Genomic DNA, 25,422 nt, shown 5'->3' with positions numbered 1-25,422 from the left:
GTTCCCGTAAAAGGAGCACTGACGCATCCATTCTGTATATGAACACTCGCACATGCAAAGCTCAACTTTAACCTCACGGACTGTGTGTATCTATTGAATCCAAGTGAAGTACTATTGACATCTCAAGTACAGTTCTCAAATAGTAAAATCCATCAATATTATCTATCATTTATTTTAATACATTAAATAAAACACTAAAAATAATCGAAGATTTCGATTATAATTTTTAAGTAAAAAATATACATTTATTTATAACAACGTATATTAAGCCCGATACAAAGTACATTAAAATTAATTAATAAATCCTTATATATAACTAGCGGACGAGCGCAGCTTCGCCTGCTTATTTGCAGCCTTAGGGGTGAATTTTAATAAACCATGAAACACGTGTTCAATTAAATATTTTTAAGAGTCTGAATTTACAATTTTATAAAAATCAGTGCTGATTTAATTTTTTTCCATACAAACTTTCAACCCCTGTTTCACCCCTTTAGGGTTAAAATTTTTCAAAATCCCTTAGTGGATGTCCAGATTACGAAAGTAAACATCTGTCCAAATTTCATGTTTCTACCATCAGCATTACGGCTGTGCATGCGTCTTACCTCAGTCAGTGAGGACAAGTCCTTTTATATATATAGTTATTACATAAATTAATTGAAATCCCATAAAAAACTTGAAAACGTAGTAGATATTTTTTACTGTACGAGTTCAAATTATACTATTGTTGAACGATTCATTTCATTGTTTCTGTTTTAGTATCATGTAAATAACTATTCATAGTAAAACACAACAACAAACAAACAAACAATAGAAAATTAATATAAATGCACTTAATTAGTACATTAAGTATAGAGCACCTAGGGTTAAAACATTACATTCCACCCTTTACACACACATATCAATACATATCTGTTTGAATTTTTAAAATCCAAAAAAGAATTTATTTTTTTAACATTTAAAACTTATATTTTTTTACAGCCTTACGCTGCATCCCGCAAATAGCAGTGTAGGCAAAGGGAATGTGGGAACCTAATGTTAAGACACACCGTTTTCGATTAATACACTATCATTTGAATTTGGAGGCATTTAGAGCTCAGTGGAAGAACTCAACGCCGCGCTTTGCCTCGTCACCAAAGCGAGGACACACGTTAAAGATTTCATTCATTTCCTCGCATGGGAATCGAACGCACATTTGTGCCACTGCGCGAAGACTGGCAACAAAATATAGCTTTAACTTATAAAATTTAAAACTAACAATTAATATATATTTTTTAAATTTACAATATAGTTTTGACTTATAAAATTTAAAACTAACAATTAATATATATTTTTTAAATTTACAATATAGTTTTAACTTATAAAATATAAAACTAACAATTAATATATTTTTTTTAAAATTTAAAACTAAAAGTTTAAGCTGCTAATATTTTCAAGGCTAGTTTCGCCGCTGCCCGTTTCGCTTGTGACTTATTAGAGCCTACTCCGTACGCAGTGTGCTGCATACTATCCTTTGTGAAAGTGACTGGCACCATTATTTTGGGTACAGCCGAGTTGGTTGTTATGGCGTTACTGGAAATAAGAAGAAATTTTGAAATTCAAAACCGCTCTACAAATGGCGGATAGATCCCAACCGACGAATATAGAAAGAACCTCTTTTTTTAAAGACACAAATGAATTGAAAAAAATATTTATTATTATTTATTTAATTTTTAGGGAAAACAAACAGTGAATTTGTAAGTCATAAAACAAAAAATGTTACATAGAAGATGTGTTAATTAGAAAGTTTAAACAAGATTGTTTCATTTGTTTTTTAATACATTTTTTTACATATAAGATAGTATGAACTTTATGTCCCTAAATATGTATGTACATTAAATTTCCCGTTAAGAAATATTTATTCACACTAAACAAAAAAAAACTAATATCACCTTCCTTTATTTTAGATTCACATTGTATCCTGCACATAGCAGGTTAGACAGGAGGAACCTGGGAACCTAGTGCTAAGACACTCCATTCCCTATTTTCCGCCGAATTCTTCAGACAGTGCATGCTGAGTAGCGGCACTCAACATCACGCTTTACCTTGTTACCAGAGTGAGGAAACTGATATTTCATTCCGCCGAGCGGGTATTGCACCTACAACCGTCGTATCTACAGCCGCACACTTGCGCCCTGACGGCTTTAGAGTTATCAGTTTATATATAAAAAAAACTTACCCAAAACTAGGACAATGGTGTATCATCTCCATCAATACACGAACTGGTTGTTTCGGTATGCACATTGAGAATTTATCGATCTCCTTGTACATAATTTTATAGATGACCGTCCATACTCGCTGCAAGTCCCCGCCAGTGTCCAGGAAAATGGCTCCGATTAGAGCCTCGAATATGTCACTTAGACACTGAAAATACAAATTTATTATTTTGTATATATAGACCTGTTCAGTTGACCCGCGCGGTTTGAGGCGGATGGACGTACGGAGCTACAGGATGCTAAAATGGAGGATGAGACATCTATTGATTTACTAATTGACGAAATTGTACCTTAATGTTACTATCAGTTTTTCTTTTAGTGAAATGCAATATATTACGCAAGCATAAAAAAGTCAAAGTGTTGTCTTAGTGTGGAATATAAAGTCACAAGCAGGCTTAAGAAAGTCTGACTCAAAATAAGGTGAACCCAGTCTTTGCTTTCGATGACGACGTCCTAGTTAGCGGTATACAACTCATAAGCAAATAGCCTCCTCCATGTTCATTCTCGATGAATGTATACACTAGAATGCCGCGCGCAAGCCGTCGTCACGAGAACAGGTGACCCGCGCAGCAGGTGTACAGTCGCTGTTCACTGCGCCACGATGGGGTATATCATGATATCATACAACATGACGTAATGATTTAGCAATGATAATCATATTATTAAATGATTACTAAATGAAATGATATGAATGCAAGTATTTTGCAATCATTGAGTTTTTTGTTTGTTTTTGAAGGTGGCAAGGTGACCTGATGATAGATTTACACAGATACACTGATATGAAAAAGATAAAGTAAAAAACCGTCATGCAATTCTTAATACCTAAATGCTATTCATATTCATCGTATTCTAAATGTATTCTTAATACATAACTTATAAAAGCTAATAGCTATAGCTTTTATAGTATACGTATAATACAAATAAAGTGACTACTCCAATTATTCAAATTCATTTTAAATTAAAAGATTCATTGTAAATTGTTCGGTCAATATATAAATAGATACAAATAAAAGAAAGCGTCATTTAGTGTACGAATGAATCAATCATAAATAAACTTTAAAATAGAAATACCAATAATAAGTGATAGAAACGAAGCCGTCGTGGCGCAGCGTCTGACTATAAAGGCGATGGTTATGAGCTCAAATCCTATTGAAGGAAATAAATTAGATTCATTTTCTCTCTCGAAACAGACAAAGTTTAGCGTTGAGTTCAGCCACCTACAACGCAACTGTGCGCTGCATGGGGAACACGTGCGTGCGTCTTAAAAATTGTGAGGTGCGTGGGGAACAAAGTATCTTAACACCATGTTCCCACCGCCTATCCTGCTGTATGAAGAATACATTGTTAAACAGGAAAAACTAACCTTAGGAACATCTATATATTGGGCAATATGGCAATCCTCTTCATCTATAAGATAAAGTACATCTTCTACGATCTCATGTTCCCTTTCTTCTTGATGTTCAACGAAAGTCTTTATAGCGTTTTCTAGATTTGCATTTATTTGGGAACATAAGAATCTGAAATGATTACGTAAAAAATATATATGAAAGGTCGTGACGCCATGTACAGCATCTAACTGTATACTCAACTCGTGGGTTCAATCCCAACTGGATAATTGATTATATTTAAATTATTTTCGGGCACTTAAATCAAGTGCCAAGTGGAGCGATAATATATTAAGACATCTGCAATATCGTCGGTTAAGCAATTTTAGGAAGAGGCAAAACACCTTTTTAAAAACGTATGAGTTTTAGTATGAGGTTTTTACAATTTCGAATATTCTTATTATTCTTCTTTTTTGTTATCACACTATATATAATTTGAAAGAAGATTCATATTTTTTACCCCATAGAAGATTAGTTAGAAGAACTTAAAATCAAGACGGAGTGTTTTGACAATGTTCTCCATTTTTAATTAAATTATTAATAAAGGTCATCGGACTTACTTGTGTAACCCGAGTTTGACGACGTAAGAGGCGATCGTGACATTATTGACCAGAGCTGATCTCAAGTCGGTCAAGTCGCCTGGAGTCAATCTACGTCCATTTTCAAATATGTGTGATGTTATCAGGAAGTCCAAAACTGCGTCACCGAGAAACTCGAGACGCTCGTAGGAATTTGTGAAACGGTTTCGAATATACGATGAATGGGAAAATGCCTAAAAGATATTTACTTATGTAAATTTTAAAAATTATTTAATCAATTAGCAAAAAAAATGTATCATAAACAATAAACTTCACTTCACGCTATCTTATCCTGGTAGGGACAGGGTAGGGTACCTCGGAAAGCTGTGTTAAATTTCGGAGATCAACTTAAATTCCGGAAATATTAGGAAATAATTAAATTACTCAAAGAGCGACTTTGAGTATTTAATTATTTTCTGAGTGAAGATTAATCTACGGCCTTTGTGTATACACTCAGACATTAGAACACCATTGCAAAAAAAAAGATGTTAGGTATATGAAATATGTCATTGTGTTGTTTTTTGCTATACGAAGGTATAAATAAACATGTAAATGCAAATAAAATATGGATCATGAGTCATCCATCATGAAGTAAATGCTAATTATCTACGCTAATACTTTAATTTATTATTTTTTTTTGCTTTACGCTGTATCCCGCGCACAGCAGAGTACTCATTTTCCGCCTCACTCTGGTGGCATTGCGTGTAGAATGGCAGAACTCAACGCCGCGCTTTGCCTCAACAGGACGAAAATATTATTAAACAATATTTCATTTCCTCGACTGGGAATCGAACTCACAACCGGTCGCGTTCACAGTCACACGTGACTGGCCTCAAGTTTCAAGCCTTTAAAAAAATCTATCAAGTTTAAATTTATATTAAGTCCGTTTAAGTAAATAAAAAACAATTTGATAAACATACGCAAGGAACAATCTTGTTCGTTTATTAAAGTATGATGTGTAAGAAATGCCAGACACTCTTTAAATTGTTACTCATTGACTTCATTGAAATAAACTTGGCTATGACTTAAGAGTGAAAGCATGTAGGTATATTATGTTTCTTACATTATTATTGGTTATTAATTGGTCCTTAGTAGTAATTTTTCATTTTCAAATTCTCATTTTTTTTGTTCTACTAATAGGTATTATGAATGTGAAAGTTTGTGAGGATAGAGTTTGTTTCATTTTCACTATAATCTACTGAACAGATTTAGATAAACCTTTACAGTAATATTAGTAGGATTAGCCTATTTCACATAAGTTCCAGCATTAAAAGAAATTAAAGAATTTTAATATACTATCTTATAACTTTATCGAATTGAGTTAAAAAAGTGAATGAGTATTAGATAGAATGCAAATTTTCTTGATGAGTCTAAATTTTAAGTTTCAAGTTAACGTTCAATTTTATTTTCTTACAAAAATATTGCCATTCGTGGCACAAGCGTGCGACTTTAAACGCGACAAGTTGCGAGTCCCATTCCCACTAAGGGAATGAAATATTTAATATTTTCATTTCTTCGCTCTGGTAACAAGAGTATGCGCGGCGTTGAGTTCTGCTACTCAACACGCAATGCCTCAATCAGCGGCGAGCATGGGAAACGGCACGAGTCTTAGGCTCCCACTATCTACCCTGCTAAATGAGGAATACAGCAGTGTAAACTTAAAAAAAACCATATCCAAAGCTACATAATGTATGTAGCTTTGGATATTTTTTTTTAATCTATATAATTTTTTTATCTATATAATAATAATAATCTATTTTTTTCAGTTTATATTAATAACATACCTCTAACAAAAGTGACGGGTCCTTAAACTTGTAGTTAATGATCTTCTCAATATCGCTGCGACAGCTGTTTAGGAGCCAATCAATATCACTTTCAGTAGCTTTCTTTAAAGTTAAAACAGTATCAACTTTCTTACAAAGAAACTCTTTGAAATTGTCCTTAAAAAAACATAATTTTGTACAGTTTAAGCCAGAATTAACGTAAAAACAAAGTAAAAGAGTAAGTATGTACCACTAATTTTAGAAATGTGTTTTAGTTATGAAAAATTGTAACTAATTGCTTATGTTAATAATATTTAATAGAAATATAACTATTTAATAATTATTACTCAATGCCGCTTAATAGCAGATGAATAATATAATAATTAATAATAATAAAATTAATATAAAACAAAATTACCTTAGGCTGAATTATTTCCATATACTCTAAAATTCCAATGGCAGAAGTGATGCCACCACTCATCAGATAGGTTCCTAAGAGAGCTTCCACACAATCAGCTACTGACTGTAAAAATAATCTCAATATTAATAAATTACTACACGTAAAATCTATTTTAAAGTAATATTATCTATATATATAAAAGGACATGTTCCCACTGACTGAGGTAAGACGCACGGCACAGCCGTAACCGCTATGCGTAGAAACGTGAAATTTGGAAAGATATTTATTTTCGTAATCTGGATATCCACTAAGAAGGGGTTTTGAAAAATTTTAGCCCTAACGGGATGAAATAGGGGTGGATATTTTGTATGTCTAATTATTTTTCTATATTTACAGATAACAAATATTTTGAATGTTAAAAATTATATTATATCAAGAGAAATATTAACACCTATGTATCTTATTTTATCTATACGTCTTTTCCACGTTCCGAGGTGGACAACGTCACACTTTGCTTACTTAAACTAAAGAAAATAAATTTGAAATTTGTCGGACTGATATTCAATATCACAACCATAGCCCTTCGTTAGCCTCAGTATAAATCTACAATGAATACAAAACAACTGCCTCAGTGGTCGGGGAGCGCCACAGCCCCTGAATGTGAACGCTATAATTGTGGATTATCGCTCCAATTTGAGAGAATTAATTGTTTTCATTTCCTCGTTCTAGTAAGATAACAAAGCTCGAAAATTGGACAGAAAGTGGGGATCAGAGTGTCTGAACACTATGTTTCCTCTGTCTGCCTATGCTAAATGCAGGAAGCAGCTCAAAGACGATTACCTTATCTGAGACCGCCTGAGATCGCACATAGCACTGCATTGCGTTTTGCGCCTTGCCTTCCGGCTCCATTTCCGCTGTGCTGTCGATTTCTGCGCATTTTTCTTGTATTATAGTTTCGCTTTCAATAGATAAAGTGCCGCTCAACACGTCATGTAATGGGAACTGCATGCCGATCAAGAAAGTTGGCCGGATCTTCGGAAGAGGAAAGAATAATTAATATATATATAGTAAATGTTACTTAAATTTTTTAAAAACGTTTTGTATGTGTAAATGTATGTGTAAATGTTGCAGAACAACCTAAAAAATATAAAAACATTTTTAAAAAATTTTACATGTATAATATATAGATAATAGGTGTAATGTGTATGTATTAATGTCATATATTGTACTCTGATGAGTTGATTTAACATTTCATTATATTTTTTTCAATATATGTATTTCTAGTAAATATTAGGTTCAATTGTACATAATTTCGAAATATGATTATTTTTATATTGTAACAATAGATGCCGAGTATGTTCTCACATAAGCGAAATTTGATCGCTCTTAATAAAATGTAAAATATTTAATGTTTTTTTTAAATAAACAATTTTTTTACACGACACGTTTGGCTTCAGCATGTTTATTATTCATATTATCTATATATACAAAAAAAGACTTGTCCTCACTGACTGAGAGACGCACGCACAGCCGTAATCGCTAATGGTACAAACGTGAAATTTGAACAGATGTTTACTTTCGTAATCTGGACATCCACTGAGAAGGGATTTTGTAAAATTTTAACCCTAAAGGGGTGAAATAGGGGTTGAAAGTTTGTATGGAAAAAAATTTAAATCGGCACCGATTTTTATAAAATTTGAAATTTAGATTTTTGAAAGTGTTTAATTGAACACGTGTTTCATCGTTTTCTAGAATTCACCCCCTAAGAGTGCAAATAAGGGGTTGAAAGTTTGTATGGAAAAATCTTTAAATGGCCACCGATTTTTATAAAATTTGAAATTTATACTCTTAAAAATATTTCATTGAACACATGTTTCATGGTTTATTAGAATTCCCCCTAAAATAAGCAAGCGAAGCTGCGCGCGTCCGCTAGTGTTTAAATAAAATATTAGAAAACTATTAAAATAATTTATAAAACATTATAAGGTATTATTTTATGTTCACCTTCATTAAGAAATCAAATAGTTTAGTCGGTCAAAAACAAATGGGAACAATCAATCAGATGTGTCTCAATATATGATTTTAAGAACAATTTAAGACAACAGCACAATTGAAGTTCAATTCTGCTCTTTAATTATGATGTTTCGAATTTGCCAGTTGAGCACAAAATCTCGACGCCAATATCATGTTGTACAGAGATCACACGAAAGAGTTTGTACAGTAAAAAGAAAGATAAAGTTACAAGAAAGGAAAATACATGTTTAAGAGATCCACCAATGAATTGATTAGGGTAATAAAATCTTTTACTGGAAATTATCAGACACTATTCCTCTCCCTGCAAAGAAATAAACCCGGCACGCACACTGTCAATCCATGGAATGCTAAGAAGTTTCTTCTCATATAAGAACCGAATAAGCGCTTAGTAAATTATTACATCTGATAAAAAAATATATGTATGAACGTGTTACAATAATATAATAAAGATATTATTCAAGTAAGTATAAAGTGTTTGAATTGTTAAGTATATTCTACGTTTACTTTGTTCGCGAGTAACCATATATTTGAAGTTGTATATCTCGTTTGTAATACCGGCTTAAATAAATGCTAGGTAATTGTTTTCATGTTAAAGAACGACGAACGAACGACTACTGGTGTTTATTTAATTGTCTTTGTTTTGCCAATTGCCTATAAGTTTATTTTTTTGCCTCCCGCTGTATACCGCACATAACAGGGTTGGCAGAGGGCAACTAGTGTAAGGACACTCCGTTCTCATCAAGACACTTCCGTTGCCCACTTTCCGCCAAATTCTGAAGGCATTGTGTGTTGAGCGGGGGAACTCAACGCCACGTTTTGCCTCATTACCAGAGCGAGGAAATGAAAATACTAAATATTTCATATGCTGGAGTGAGAATGGAACCCACAACCTGTCGCGTCAATCATCAGTAATCCAGAACCACAACAATCAGTAATCAATTTGAAACTAAGGGTCGACCAGGTCAACCATTTGTCATACTAAAGCAAACATTCACCCCGAGCTGTAATAGAACCTCTGACCTCAGACAGATTACGCAATACAACTCACTATATCCATTTATAGTAATCTTTTAAAATTACGTGTATATTAATTCCACGTGTCCAAACCGCGAGCGATAGCCAGTATCTCTTGTGAGTTCAATACCAAATAAAAATTAGGATGACTTTAAAATTTACAATGCTCAGAAATGGCAATCATATTTTTTACAACTGCATTTTTATTACACTAGATCAGACCATTTCATAGTTTATAAACAGACTAACACGTGTGGATAAGTTATTATATTTTTTTATTCATCACAAAGACTAAAAACGATAATTAATTGCATAAGTGTCGTAATTAAAATGTAACAACACATATTGCATGTTAAAAATAAAATATAACAAATAAGTGCGATAAGTTACTTGAATTTGAAACATTATTCATCCATGGAGACTGTTATTTTAATTCAATAATTAATGTGGACACTCTAGCATTTCTGTTTTCTATGTCCAACACGAGCAAGGTCGAGGCCGAATTATAATGTTTGCGGATAGGCCGTAGACGTTACTCCTAGTACTCACGCCAATATACTCTTGAATCCGCAATTTCGGTTTGGAACGCCGGCGCTCGCGCACGTGTCTGTTATCGAGTGCGTTTTGTGTGAAAGAATGTCATAATTTTTATTCGAAAGTGAGAAAGTGATAATTATTTTTTACCGGCTCTCTTGTCTCAAATACTAAGGTATATAAAGTATATATTTTTTTATTTTACCCAAAAAACTCGTGTCTTTTTAATATGCAATGTTCATGTTATTGTACTTATTCAGCATATTGTACCTACAGATGAGTCTTAAGTGAAAGTTTAAGCGACATTTCGTTTTGACCTAATTCAAAATATTACGGTTCTTTTATTCTTTTATTGTAAGAAATCCGCTGCATACAAGTGTTTGAAAAAGTGCAAAATTTTCGAAGTACCTTCTTTTATAATTACCTGCACACCGGCACCGGCACGCTGTCTCAGGCACACAACAGGATAGGCAGAGGGAACCTAGTGTTAAGATACAACGTACTCCATTTTCCGCTGAATTCCGGAGGCAGAACTCAACGCCGCGCTTTCTCTCGACACCAGAGCAAAGAGATGAGAACATATGAATTTGAAGAAATATTTCATTCTCCTGAGTGGGGATCGAACCCACAACGTAGCTATGAAACAGTTTTTTTGACATACACAAAAGGTACAAATATGTAAATAAGGCACGGTTACCGACTCCTTGTTTAATAGACATTAGATTCAAGATAAATATTATTCGCGCCGTTTATGTGCGAAAGCCGGTGTAACTAGTCACTCAAGACGACCGTGTTAACTCACGCGTCGCATTCATATATTTTTGTACATTTCACTATTATAATTTAGTTATGAGAAAATAATTACTATATTTCATCAAAATATTTTGTCGTATATGTAATTTTACGACACCTTCTCTTATAGGTATAATGATGAAGACCGTAAGTTACATATTATTTCTTTTGTAAGGTATTATGATAATAATTGATTATTTAAAAAAAAGCAGACTACAATTATGAAAATAAAAAAAAATCTATAATTTCAATATTATGGCAGTAAACAATAAACTCGTAGACAGAAAAAGGTATTAGCATATTAAATTATCGTTTTAGTATAGTAGTGGAAGTATAAAAAGACTATAATCATTTGTTATGAATGATAAATAAATATAAGGTTATAATGATTTAAATTTATCAATATTCGTTACACGTGTATACTTATTAGATCCTATCATAAGTAGTGTACCTTCTTGTTGTAGCATTTTTGCAGAATAGGCAGGTAGGCAGAGGGAACTTGATACTTGAGACATTAGGTTTGTCACGCGTTAGACGGACTGTCCTCTAATAATAAATAAATACAAATCCATATGTAGGTACTTCCACAATGCAACAGAATAAACATTTTTGTATTATAATCTAAAATGATAATTCCACATCATGATAAATAAGTGTATTAATGATTTTTATTAGGACTTCTAATTTTTAAAATAAAGTTACATTATCCGTATTCGGTACACAAATGGCACAGTTGTCAAATGTTTTAGATGTTAAAACCACTCGCTTCGATCGTCGCAGTAGCGGCCATAGGAATTGGGTTTGGAAATTTCTACCTCAAAAGAGTACCCGATATGCCTCAGCTAGATTTGGAACGATGGTGGGCGGATAGCGTAAAGCCGGACCATGAAGACGAATCAATAAGGCCATTTAAAATAGAATTCAACGACACGGTAATTTTTACCACGTATTTTTAATTTATAACAATATTTTATTTAAGAAGTAAGCAGGTAGGTGTAATGTAACAGAAAAATTGTTCTTTTTACTTCATTGACAAAAATGATTTATGTTTAAAAAAATATATTGACTAAAATAATTAATAATAATCTATTGATATTGGAATTGAATTGAATTCTTATTGCATTTTTCAATATATCTCATATGATAAATATTGAAAAATGCAATAAGAACCTTATGCATGATTGAATTACATAACTATAGTGCTTATTGTACAAATTAGTGGAAGATTTAAAATTAAATTATCACCATTGCACTGTCGCAATGAACAATGACTTTCGTAGCAACTTCTAGTAACTATACAAAAAATTCTATTTCTATATGTCATTAACGTTATTATTACTTACATAAATTATAAATTTATCTTTTCTTTATATTATACTAAGCGGCCGAAACAACTGCTTACAGATGATCGAAGATCTGAAAATCCGATTAAGCAACAGGCGCCCTTACACCCCGCCTTTAGACGGCATGCAATCTAAATATGGAATGAATACAATATATCTGGAAAAGTTACTCAAGTACTGGTTGGAAAAGTATAATTTTAAAGAGAGATCTGACAGATTAAATCAGTTTCCCCACTTTAAAACGAAAGTTCAAGGTTTGGACATTCAATTTATAAGAGTAAAGCCTGATGTGAAAGATAAGAAAATACTCCCCCTACTCATGATGCACGGGTGGCCGAGTTCCTCCAAGGAATTTGACAAAGTAATACCTACGCTGACGACGCCGAGGGACGGATACGATTTCGTATTCGAAGTTGTCGCGGTTGATTTGCCGGGTTTTGGATTTTCAGAGGTAATAAAATGTTTACTACTGATACTTACCCTATTAATAGTTGGGGCGTATGGGAATGCAAATATTTTAATGCTTAAAATAGCCCTTACGAATGACTAAAGTGTAAAATATTTTGTTGTTTTAATTATTGCTTACAAATAAGAATTTAACAAGTGAAAATCTATTTTGTAATATTTTAAAACGATAAAACCGATTACGACTGACGTAAAATAATGCAATTATCTTTAATGATAAAGAGTTTTCGTAATTTACATTCATATAAGTATGTAATATGTATATTTATATGAAAATGATAGTGTAACTTAGCAAAATAAGCAACAGTACAAGACTTAAAGACGAAAGGACACAAGCTTTGAAATTAGGCTTCATATTGCTATCGCAATAATATGGAATACATATTATTAAGCAGCAACATAATGACGGAAAGCAATCAATAGTATTATCAAGTTATTCATTGTTAGACAAAATTATATAATTTGACAAGAAAGTGACTGTAACGCGACAGTTGTGGGTTCGATCCCTCTCGGGGGAATTAATTATTATTTATTAATATTTTTATTTCTTCGCTCTGGCACCAAGGCTGGAAACACGCAATGCTTAATAAATTCCTCGGAAGTGGGGCGTCGTATCTTAACACTACACTTCCTCTGCTTTCCCTGCTATATGCGGGATCAAGCGTGAAGGTATATATAACTAATTGTATGATGTTAGCATTTTCATAAAAAATATATCGTAATTTATTAATAATAAGTGCTGGTAAAGCTTCAGTTCTTGCTCTAATAAACAAGTGATAACTTGGAGAAATGACTTCGATATTGCAAACATTACTTATAATTTTATAACTTATAAATATCACAAAAAGTAATAAATATATTATTTATCATATTATATTATTTATAGCACGTTATATTATTCATTTAACATCATTTTGCATTACAGGGTACCAACAAACCTGGCTTGAATCCTGTACAGATCGGCATAATTATGAGAAATTTGATGAGAAGACTGGGCTTTAAGAAATTTTATATACAAGCAGGTGACTGGGGATCCCAAGTAGGGACTCATATGGCGACATTATTTCCAGACGAGATATCAGGGTAAGGTAAAATCATGTCGTATAAATATATAATAGTTTTAAGGTTAAAGCAATCGCTTACTAATCACATTGTGTGATAATAAAAACTAAGAAAAAGCAAAAAGTATGAACAATTAACTTTGCTTATTCTCTTTATTTAACTTTTCCGTATTTATTGAACAGTATAAATGACCTTTTATTTAATCAATCTGTGTCCGAAATCTTAGAAACGCGTCTTACTTTCACATGTGACGTCAGACTATGCCAAAGACTACAACAATATTAATATTGCGTTACCGGTTATCTAAATTGATTAGTATGAGAAATATTTTGAGAAAGAAGCAAAACTACCAACTAGTAGGTAGTTAAGAAACACGGTTAATGACTTTCTGCCCTATTTAGAAATATTGTGTGTTGGTTAGCAAAATTTAACGCATACTTATGTCTTATCAAACTAAACAGATGAAAAAAAAGAATCCCCCAATAAAGAACAAAACCATAATACCTAGAAGATCGCGTACAATCAGACATCTCTTAACTGCACCATTATATTAGTGTTTTACTCTATTAAGTATATCGAAAGACAATGTTATTTATCTATATATTTTATATATATAGATAAATAACATTGTCTTCGAAGGTCGAAAGGTCACTCACTCATCACGAAATCTCAGAAACTACATGTGCTAGGAATCTCAAATTTTGCATAGGAGTTATTTATAGGACGTAGGTGCTCGCTAAGACGGGAATTTGCAATATTCGACTTCTAAGGGGTTGTTTTTGGGGTCGAAAGTTTGTATGAAACTTCGTTACTACAAATGCTAGGAGTCTCAAATTTTGCATAGACGTCACTAGGACGTAGTCATGGAGACAGAAATTAATAATAACATAGTTCACGCGGGTGAAACCGCGAGCGGGCCCCTAGTTAGTTATATACATTATTATAGGACCATGAATTTTAAATTAAATTACACAATACATAGGTAAATGTCATTCAACATAAGAGATAGAATAAATAAAAAAGAAATTTAATTGTATGCAAATTCGGTAATTTGAAATAGTCATCTTAGTAGATATTTGTTATGTTAACGTGGTTTTTATAGAGAATGTGATGATAGTGGATTTCAATTTTCAATTCAACTTTTGGGAAAAATCATGTTTAGTACAAAAAAAATATACAAATTATGTAGTTTTGCGACTGGGCACGCAATATCTCGCAATATCTCTAGTAAGAGAAGAGCGAAGTAATTTATCTAATAAAATCGATTAATAGAAAAATAATTTCAGATTCCACACAAACATGCCAGTATCTTCGAGGCCAATAAGCATGGTTAAGTACTTCGTTGGATCACTGTTCCCCAGTCTTATAGTGGATAGCAAATTTAAACAAAGATTGTATCCAATAAAAGATTATCTTATGTATTTCGTGAGAGAGGGCGGCTACTTCCATCTACATGCTACAAAACCTGATACGATTGGTATGTGTTTATTTTTATAGCTTTCATTCCCTTTTCGCCGGAATTTAGGACAATGGGTTATTGAACTCAATGCCGCACTTCATCTACCTGAGCGGAGAAATAAAAAAATAATATGCACCTTCTTGAGTGGGGATCGAACCCGCAACCATCACGATTACTCAGACGCTAGATAAATTACAGAAATGTATAATTTATAAGATATATAGTATAATATATAAATTTGTATACTTATATCGACAACGGAACACTGTATATGAGCATGTTTTTAAGTTTCTATTTATAAATATTATTTTATATATTTATCAAAAGGATATTCTTAACCGATTGCCGATTAGCCTTGAATCGCGTTATCATCTAAATAAATGTAACTACAACTATTGTTATCTTATCTAGGTGCCTTGCTTAGACGCTGTAATGCAAAAGTACTTTGACCTACTATAGTTCCCTAATTAGCAACAAATGTTTTTCGTTAATCTTGTATTAAACTCATCGTCGAACTGTGATAAATGATTAGATACTTTCTTCCCTTTTTACGTTGCAATTCAGCATCCGATTGTAAAAGCAATGATTGTGGGTTTGATTTCCATTCTGAGAAATAAAGTATTATCATTTCTTCGTTCTGGTAAGAAGCAAAGCGGGTAACGGCAAAATTTTGCCATGCCTCAAAAATTGGGCGGAAAGCGGGGAATGAAGTATCTTTACTTTAAAGCGTGAAGTTAAAAAAATAAATATTATAGATTTATACGAGTACATTTATAGGTAACAAAGTTGAATTGATAAAATCGTTAAAAACACACAAAAAACACGTTAATATTTTTCAGGTGCCGCACTTACAGACACTCCCGCTGGTATCGCAGCGTATGCGCTCGAGAAGATTGGCGTTTGCTGCCATAGAAACCAATTAGACACTTTACATGGAGGTTTAGACAATTTGGATATTGACGATCTGTTGGATACTATGACGATACTGTGGGCGAATGAGAAAATAACTTATTCCATTAGAATATACGCTGAAGCGTTCGCGTGGCCTGAAGTGTTTGTTCTACACAAGTGAGACACTATCTTCATAATGTTGTATTACAAAATCTATTATCTATACTAATATAATAAAGCGGAAGAGTTTGTTTGTTTGTTTGTTTGTTTGTTTGTTTGAACGCTAAGATCTCTGGATCTACTGGATCGATTTACTTTGTTTTTGTTTTGTATGAAAGCTGCATTCTTTAGAAGTGCTATAGGCTATATAATATTACATTACACATATATAGTAATAAATTAAAATACTTTCTAATTTGACATGCAATTTATTCTGCCATGTTAATAACAACTGTCGTCGCTACGCGACCGCGTTCATTACCGCGTCATTTTGATATTCATCCCTATGAAAATAAATATAATAGTCACTTAGCATTTCATCTAGATTGAAATTATATTTCTATATAAATTATATTCTTATATTTCAAGCAGGCGTAGCCGCGTCCGGGTCCGCTAGTTCTCTAATAATTGCACATGAACTCCTAATCAATAAGAAGATTGTGTGTACCAATTAATTGTGCATTTAAAAAAAAATAATAATAATTTAAGTTTTCTCTATAACTTACGGTCGTAATGGTGGAGTTGGACATCGTCGGACTGTAAATGTTATGTCTATGGGTTCGATCCCCATTTAGATCAAGGAGAGTTTAATTTTTTCGATCTGATGAACACAGTACAGCGTTGAGTTCCACCACTCAATGTGCACCATCTTGTAGTAATTGTAAGGTATATTACTATAGTAACTAGAAACGCGTAAACTATTTTTTTTTTTCAGCATACCAACAAAAGTACCAACGGCTGCAATCAACTTTGCACACGAAGTGATATATCAACCTGATTGGATACTTAGAGACAAATTTACAAATTTAGTCCATTCGACTACTTTAGACTTCGGCGGACACTTCGCCGCTTTGCACACGCCCAAAGCGCTAGTTGACGACGTCTTTGAATCCGTCGCCGAATTCAACAAGTTCAATGCAAAGTACAAACGTACTTAATATTATTATAGTTAAATTTTCCATTTTCGACTGATATCTATAAGTTGAACTTAAATTTGGGTGATTTGTATGTTTTTTTTCTCAGCCATTCATCATTATTATTTTTACAGGCAGATACCGATATATATCGTTTATACGTCATATAATCAGGACTTATTTACTTTATTACTTGTACGCGATATATTACTTAAAAACTGTATAAATCGATATCGACCACGTTATAAACTATTATATAAAATGACATTTTGTTGTTTAATTTGTGATCTGATATAATTGATGGTTTTTCTGACCAATTTAAGTCCAAAGTATAGATTATAAGTCCATGTCACTCAATATTCGTGTGGTTGTGTGTTTAGATTTAATTATTCATTAATTATTATCAATTAATATTGAATTTATAAGGATCATTTTACTAAATCAGTATTGTTAAATATCTTGAACGTGTTTTTAAGATTTTAATGTGGCTCTCACAAATAATTTGGACTGATTTTATATAAGTATCCTTATTTTGCCTATTTTTTATTTGTATTTGACATTTTTGTGTACTTTAGGTTAAGTGCGTTATTGTAAGAGATTCAAGAAACGATGAACGAGAAGGAACAAGACTTTCAATTTAAGATTAATTTTTGTGGTAAACGGTTAGATAATAAATATCTTGTGTAGTGTGATTGTATTCTTTCCAATTTCCCCTAATAGTGTAATATAACAAAACACATTCTACAAAACAAATATAAAAAAGGATGTTTTTTAACAAGGGCACAATTTTTCAACTTTTAGAAATCTCTAACATTAAACTGCATCTTCAATCTCAAGTTTGAAATGAAATTTGAAATTGCAATCACTTTTAAAAAAAAACACTTTTGTGCTAGAAATACTGCGTTTCTTTATACATTGGATTATCCGGATTTTTTATTATCCGAATGATTTACGACAAAAATTAGTCCGGTTAATCGAGTTTCTACTATGCTACTAAACTGAAAAATATTTAAATACACGAATGTGACGGTTCCCATTAATTTCCTTCCCGGAAAATTAATTATTATCGTTTCCTCCCTCTCGTAACAAGACAAAGCGTTGCGTTGAGTTCCGTTATTCAACACACAATTTCTTAGAAATATGGTGATGGGTGGGGAACAGAGTCCTAACACTAGGTTCCCTCTACTTACCCTGCATTATACCTACTGTTTATACAGCGTTAAGATAAAAAAAAGTCACTTACTTGATGTATTTCAATGAAAGAGATCAATTCGTTCGGTGCAAAGAAACCTGGTACTAGAAAGTCTCGTCGTGGACTAAATTGTTCTACTTTCATCCTTCCGCCCAAATTTATACGTTCTCCTGCGTAGTATAAGTTTCTGTCAACAAAGAACATCTTATAGTTTTTTGCAAAATATTCCTGCGCGGGGTTGTTCCGCCCCACTGTTTTAGAAATTGGGGGGAAAGTGGAGAATGAACACTAGGTTCAAAATGTAACTTTACCTAGTAATAGTTTAAGTGGTACTGACTCACTGATTAACTGACATTCTTATATCTTGTTGTCGTAAATTATTTTTAAATTAATATATTTAATAGTATGTGTCATGAACTTTGAGAAAAGAGACGAATGAATGCGTAAATGAACTTCTAAAGCAGAAAATTTACATTAACAATTTTAATATTAGCTTGAAAATATACAGACAACAAATAAATTTTAAGTTTAAGGAGTTAACACTCTGCATATAAACTAACCTGTTTCCAATAAGTTTTCCTTTTATATTTGTAAGTTGACCTTCATCCAGTTTAGGAAATTTGTGGAACAGGTATAAACTCGCTGCAAACTTCAAAAACGCGTCTCCTAACGTCTCCACTCTCTCCAAATTAAATGTATCGTGAGAATTTATAGTAGTAAGAGCTGCTAAAACATCACGTAGCTCCGGGCCTTTTGAAGATTTCTTTGTTAAAATATCAATTTTATCTATGTACCTGCGCGCAAGGGAAATAAATAATTTTACGATTTTTCATGAAATTTTAGGCTTCTATTGTGATATTTATGCTGGAGCTAGAAAATTATGTTTGAATTCATTTTGATTGGAAATTGTATTGTCATCGTCAGCGTTGTGGCGCAAGGGCAAAGCGACTTGCTATAAAAGACGTAGTTGTAGGTTTGATTTTGACCCGGAGGAGTAACCAAACACGGCATTGAATTCTAACTGCTTCCTATCCATATGGGGTATTGTACTTTAATATAGGTGGAACACAGTGTGAAGTTAAAAATAAAACAATAAAAGGATCTCTTGGCTTTCGTTGTATTACATATGATCTAATTATTTAAACTTTGAAAACAAAAAAAGATTCTTTCATTATTTGTATTAATAAACAAAACAACACTAACTTTAACGGCGGCGGTAATAACGCAGTGGATATGTTAACCGTGTGTGGCGGTGTTCCAAGGGTCTCTTGCTCTATTGAGAACAATGGGGACTTCACGAATGTATCGTAACACTCTATGTCCATCAATGTTACTGTTGACAGATTGCGTTCAATGTCGATGGGCTCTTGGCTTTCCTAATGGAAAATAACAATTCATTAATTACAATTGTTTGTTATATTATACTATAAACGAAGGGAGGTCCAAAAGTTCGTGGAATGAAAGGATTCTAAATTAAATGAAACAATAAATCTCTTTTTCCTTTTCAATATAATCACTCTTAAGCTGAATACATTCATTGGATCTATGGATTAATTTTTCTAATCCGTCGAAATAATATTTTTTTCTTTCGCCTCAAAATGGGCCAAAACTGCCTCCTTCACCTCACTGTCGTCGGAAAATTTCCTTCCCTTTAAGTATTTTTTTTAAATTGGGGAACAAATGAAAATCACTAGGGGCCAGGTCTGCACTGTAAGGTGGGTGGACTAATGAATCGAAACCGTGCGTGTGCATTGTAACTCTGCTCTTGTAAACTGGTGCGTTGTCTTCCAAGAGCAACACACCCTTAGCCAACTTTCCTCGACGTTTTTCTTTGATGGTCTCCTTTAATTGTTTTAGTGTCAATGCGTAGTATTGTCCGGTTATATTTCTTCCCTTTTCTTTGTAATCAATCAGTATTATCCCCTCACAATCCCAAAAAACATTAGCCGTCAACTTTCCAGCCGTCCAATCCGTTCCAAAATCTGTGCCGGTTCATCTCCACACAACTCAAAATATTGCTTTGAAGCATCGACGAACTCCTGTTTCTAAAGCGGTGTGAGCATTCTTGGTACCCATCTTGCACTGACTTTTGTCATGCCCAGATGGTCATGTAGGATCGGCAGAATTATGGTATCTCAGATAGACTGGGATCCGGCCGTTGAATCCTGCATATACCAGTTTTCTTAATTAAACCTATATTAATGAATAATACATGATTAGTAGAACAGATTACACCTGGGTTGCCTGGAAGAATCCTGCCGCAATCACCTTTAATTACATTTTTTCGTAACTCGTTTTTGGAGAAAATTGCACCAATACGTTTTTTATATGAATCGCACATCATTTGAAAGATAATCCCATAAGGAATTGGAAAATTAAGGGTTGCCAGCTCTCAGTCTGCCGCAAGTCTAGGGTTGCCTGGTTTAAACATGTCACTAAATGTTAATAATTTGCACTCATGTGTTTTTTTAATGAATTATATATCAAATTAAAGCTTATTTTTTTCTGAACACTATAAAACAGGGTTGCCTGGAAAATTCCTGCCGCAAACAGGGGTTGCCAGCGTTTGAAATATTTTATTCCGGTTCCGTTTGACTATGAGAATAGACGATGAAATGCGCAGTCTGCCTTATGTTTTAAAGTAAAATATTATATAATAGATGGTCAATCTTAAAATCAATGTTTATTCTAATTGTTCAACTGTTAAATTATGATTTTAATCATATTAAGTACACGCAGAAAACTATTTAAAGATGAAATCATTCTTATTTTTCAAGTAAAATAATAATCCATAATATTGAGTCTTCGCAAAATTTATTTTATAAATAATAATATTTAGTTAAATAAAAGGGTTATTTAAAACAACTAAATTATCTAATTAAGTAAATGTTTACAAATATCGATCTACTATAAGGTATTAATTACAACATGTTTCCTTAATATAATGAGAGGTGACAATTATCGGGGATATTTTTTTTATTAATTAAGAAAATGTGGAAAATTACATTTCAATAAACAATCTCTCTCTCTCTCTTCGCCCTCTGCTTGTTTGATTTGACAACGCCGTCCGTATCCGTAGAAAGAACCATTGGGCCCATCTTTTTGGTACGAATATTTACGTTTTTGCAAAGTAAATGAAAACTATTCAACTAATAAAAACTATTAAAAAATATAGATAAAAAAATGTCGCTAGCAAGAACTTCTCCGTCTATGCTGATAGTTTTTAAGGCATTTATTTAGGTCTGAAAGAATTGTCCTTATAATTATAATAAAGTGTAATCACTCACTAATGTCCCTAACTTAGTATAATCAAAACTGAGGCAACTCCCACGGCCACAATTGTCTACATTTTATTAAACTATATAATATTAAATATTAAAGTATACTTACGTTTTGCATTAGAAAATAATTAAAAAATACTTCTTTATATTTTTGTTTTAAAACAATGAACTTTTTGTAATACTGTATATGATAACTGTGCATTGTGTCACTATTTAAAAAAATGTCACTGTATTTAAAATTCATTTTTTGGCGAAACAATAACATAATTTTACACTTTTGGAGAGATTCCTTGTTAAATTCTATCACATTTTCACTCCTGCCGCACAAAAAACACATCTTCATTTTTGTCAAGTAAAAACGTCTTTACTCCAAAACGAAAGGTAAGTAACTAAGTAATATGCTCAAAAACAACTCATTTGGCCATCTGCACTTTCATTGCATTTAGAAACAATACATCTTCGAAAATAATTTTATTGCATTTGGTTTGCTTTGTATGGCGCCGCAAAATGTTTATCTATAGTAAAAAATAGCCAACTAATTGATATTTGCCGACTCTTGGTCATAAACCGTAAATAGCGTTTATTAGTCGGCATTACTGTCAGATTTTCTTCGAATTTATTTTGCTAACTTAGTTTTGTTTATTATAATTCTATTATATATATTTCTTTCCTATGCAAATTATTAAAAACTGCGTGAGAAAAAAAAAATTGCGGCAAGCCTTGTCAAATCAAACAAGTAGAGGACGAAGAGAGACAGTTCATTGAAATGTATTTTTCAATATAATTAATAAAAAAAATATCCGCAATAATGGTCACCCTTCATTATATTAAGGGAACATGATGTATATGTATATATATTAATAGTTTATAGTAGATCAATATTTGTAAACATTTATTTAACTAGATAATTTAATTGTTTCAAAATGGTAATTTAAATTAATAAATAAATATTAGTATTTAGAAAATAGATTTTGCAAAGACTCAATATTATAGATTCATTATTTTACTTTAAAAATAAGGATGATTTCTTCTGCCCCATGATCTTTAAATAGTTTTCTGCGTGTACTTAATATGATTAAAATCATCATTTAACAGGTGAACAATTAGAATAAACATTGATTTTAAGATTGACCATCTATTATATAATATTTTACTTTAAAACATAAGGCAGACTGCGCATTTCATCGTCTATTCTCATAGTCAAACGGAACCGGAATAAAATATTTCAAATGCTGGCAACCCCTGTTTGCGGCAGGAATTTTCCAGGCAACCCTGTTTTATAGTGTTCAGAAAAAAATAAGCTTTAATTTGATATATAATTCATTAAAAAAACACATGAGTGCAAATTATTAACATTTAGTGACATGTTTAAACCAGGCAACCCTAGACTTGCGGCAGACTGAGAGCTGGCAACCCTTAATTTTCCAATTCCTTATGGGATTATCTTTCAAATGATGTGCGATTCATATAAAAAACGTATTGGTGCAATTTTCTCCAAAAACGAGTTACGAAAAAATGTAATTAAAGGTGATTGCGGCAGGATTCTTCCAGGCAACCCAGGTGTAATCTGTTCTACTAATCATGTATTATTCATTAATATAGGTTTAATTAAGAAAACTGGTATATGCAGGATTCAACGGCCGGATCCCAGGGTAAGACTCCAACTAATGCAGATAACTATTTATTCTTCAAACGAGCGTCCTCCAGTACAAGTTATTCAACTTTTTCGATGATGTCTGATGTGGTGGCCTCAACTGGCCGTCCAGAGCAGGGGTCGTCTTCAATCGACTCTCGACCATGTTTAAAAAGACCATGCCACTTATAAATCATGGATTAACCAGGGCAATCCTCCCAATAAAAGGCTTGCATTTCATTTAAAATGGTTTGGCCATTATTTCCTTGCTTGATAAGGAATTTTATCACGGCACGGCACATGTTCAATTTTCGCCACAGTTTCAGTTTTCTTCCGTATTGATTTGTTTAGCAGGCTAGTGTTGGTAAACGAATGACGCAACAGGGCTGAAACTCTATTTATATACTAAGTTTATTTGAATAAAGAATATTTTGAATTTGAATTTGAATGATGAGCCCCAAGTAGTATGACATTAAGCGAGCCCCCCTATCCCCACTCTATCCCCTCCATTCCACGAACTTTTGGACATCCCCTCGTGGCTAGTAAAAATTGCTATTATTTTTATATAACGTATTAACTAGTTATTTATTTATAACGAGTGTAATTTATTAATGCGCTATTTTACTCCTTTTTTATGCGAGGATCGTAATTGTTTAATATATTTCTTATACTAAAAACATTGAATGGGAATTTAAATAAGTTAATACTAATTTTCATAAGTTATACTAATAATTTAACGATCGAAGATTTTTCGATCTTCAATGAATGAGTATTAATAGTTTGATCTTGAATGACGTATTAATTTGAAAGACGCTTTGTTGCATTAATATTGAATGTTTTCTATATCTGTGTGTGTTGAATTGAGAAACTGTAAATAAACGTTACTTTTAGTTTAGAGTTAATAAGTTAAGATTAGATTTCTGTAAAAAGTTACTAATGTATTTTTATAAAAATGCCACTAGAAGAAGAGGTTTAATATAGAACTATTTCTCTTTAGGGTCCGTATTTTTTAAGGAAAAAAGGAACCCTTATGAGTTCCCTTTGCTTACCCTGTCTTATGCGGGAAATAGAGTGAAGTTAAGAAGTATCGTTTTATTTCAACATAAGTGTATGTTTTACTACATTAAAAGTTTTTGTCTATAAAGTATAAAGTTGAGATTTAGGCAAATATAATTTATAACATATATAATTTATACTTACATGCCAGGGGTACTCTTTGTTTATTTTCTTTTTCTGAAGCTGATACACACTTTCTTTAACGGACATAACATTTGGAGGTTTTTGTACGCTATCGTCGATTGGATTGTTGATTCTGTAAGTTGTAAGAAAGATAATATTATGTATTGTATGTAAAGTAAATATTTTATTTTCTAATAAAATATAAAGAAAAGAAAGACATAATAATGTATTTACCTGTCAATACTTGTCACAGGCACTGGTTCTTCAACATTGGAAAGCAAAGATTTTTGGGCAATTGATAAATCTACTTCAATTGGTAGCCATTCCTCTCCTGAAAACAATAAGTGAATTAAGATAATAATATTAATAATTATTTTAGCTTCGCACTTTTAAAGAGCCTTATTACAAACGCAATTTGGGTGGAGTCTTGTAAAATATTACGTTCTTGAGCTTGCTCACAGCGGTGAGAGATGGGTCTAAAAACGTATTTACATTACATTATTTTGTTTAAATATATGTAGTTAATAAATATTTTTCAAGTTGCTACCACTATCCTTATCTTCTTCCCTGTATTGTACGTCATTTCTCTTACCATGGAAATGAAAATCACTCATTCACCCGTGGTGTGGTTTGGAGCCATCACATTTACAGTCGTTTGTCCCAACTTATTACAACTTTTATGAAACATTTATTTTCAATATATTTAATTGATTGATTGATTACCATTATAATTTTTTTTAGGCGCCGTGACAATATCTTAAGTTTTGTCGCAAAATCGGAGAATTGTAAAGATTTTGTTTGGGAAAATATTACCGTTATTTCAAGATGCTCTAAGACTAGGACTAAGACATCTATACATTAATACATGAAGCAAAAAATTCTGTACACTTTTTTTCATAAAAATTGTGTGGAGAACTATATTTAGCATAGTTATAGGTTATATAGAGAAGTGTAGAATGCTAATATTTCTTTAAAATAATGCATTTAAATACATTCAATTAAAAATAATTATCATAACACAGGTTCCGTTTC

General features: G+C 32.3%; 2 protein-coding genes across 5 annotated transcripts in view; one reads left to right on the top strand and one right to left on the bottom strand.

The window, feature by feature from the left end:
- Positions 1-201: 201 nt before the first annotated feature.
- Dcr-2 (Endoribonuclease Dcr-2) overlaps positions 202-25,422 on the bottom strand; it is a 57,643-nt gene continuing 32,422 nt past the window's right edge. For 3 of the 4 annotated variants that reach the window (XM_085202429.1, XM_085202428.1, XM_085202431.1), the window contains 12 exons: positions 24,625-24,721; positions 24,412-24,523; positions 19,501-19,673; positions 18,858-19,091; positions 18,349-18,484; positions 7,219-7,410; positions 6,397-6,501; positions 6,000-6,155; positions 4,198-4,409; positions 3,616-3,769; positions 2,216-2,400; positions 202-1,569 (listed from right to left, as the gene is read on the bottom strand). In XM_085202429.1, coding sequence (XP_085058555.1) covers positions 1,413-1,569; positions 2,216-2,400; positions 3,616-3,769; positions 4,198-4,409; positions 6,000-6,155; positions 6,397-6,501; positions 7,219-7,410; positions 18,349-18,484; positions 18,858-19,091; positions 19,501-19,673; positions 24,412-24,523; positions 24,625-24,721 — 1,913 coding nt within the window. In that variant the 3' untranslated portion in view covers positions 202-1,412. Of the gene's footprint in view, positions 1,570-2,211; positions 2,401-3,615; positions 3,770-4,197; positions 4,410-5,999; positions 6,156-6,396; positions 6,502-7,218; positions 7,411-18,348; positions 18,485-18,857; positions 19,092-19,500; positions 19,674-24,411; positions 24,524-24,624; positions 24,722-25,422 lie in introns of those variants that run through there. The other variant, XM_085202432.1, reaches the window with a different exon arrangement.
- On the top strand, positions 9,963-17,797 carry LOC146529350 (juvenile hormone epoxide hydrolase-like). The gene is made up of 7 exons (XM_085202433.1): positions 9,963-10,135; positions 11,502-11,684; positions 12,157-12,546; positions 13,486-13,643; positions 14,909-15,099; positions 15,921-16,149; positions 16,907-17,797. The coding sequence occupies exons 2-7, from the start codon at positions 11,502-11,504 to the stop codon at positions 17,127-17,129; spliced, it is 1,374 nt and encodes a 457-aa protein (XP_085058559.1). The 5' UTR covers positions 9,963-10,135; the 3' UTR covers positions 17,130-17,797.

Source organism: Heliconius melpomene, chromosome 18 (genome assembly GCF_056956725.1).
Source record: "Heliconius melpomene rosina isolate 202511_hmr_F chromosome 18, ASM5695672v1, whole genome shotgun sequence".
Classification (NCBI taxonomy): domain Eukaryota; kingdom Metazoa; phylum Arthropoda; class Insecta; order Lepidoptera; family Nymphalidae; genus Heliconius; species Heliconius melpomene.
This window is presented reverse-complemented; position numbering and strand designations above follow the sequence as displayed.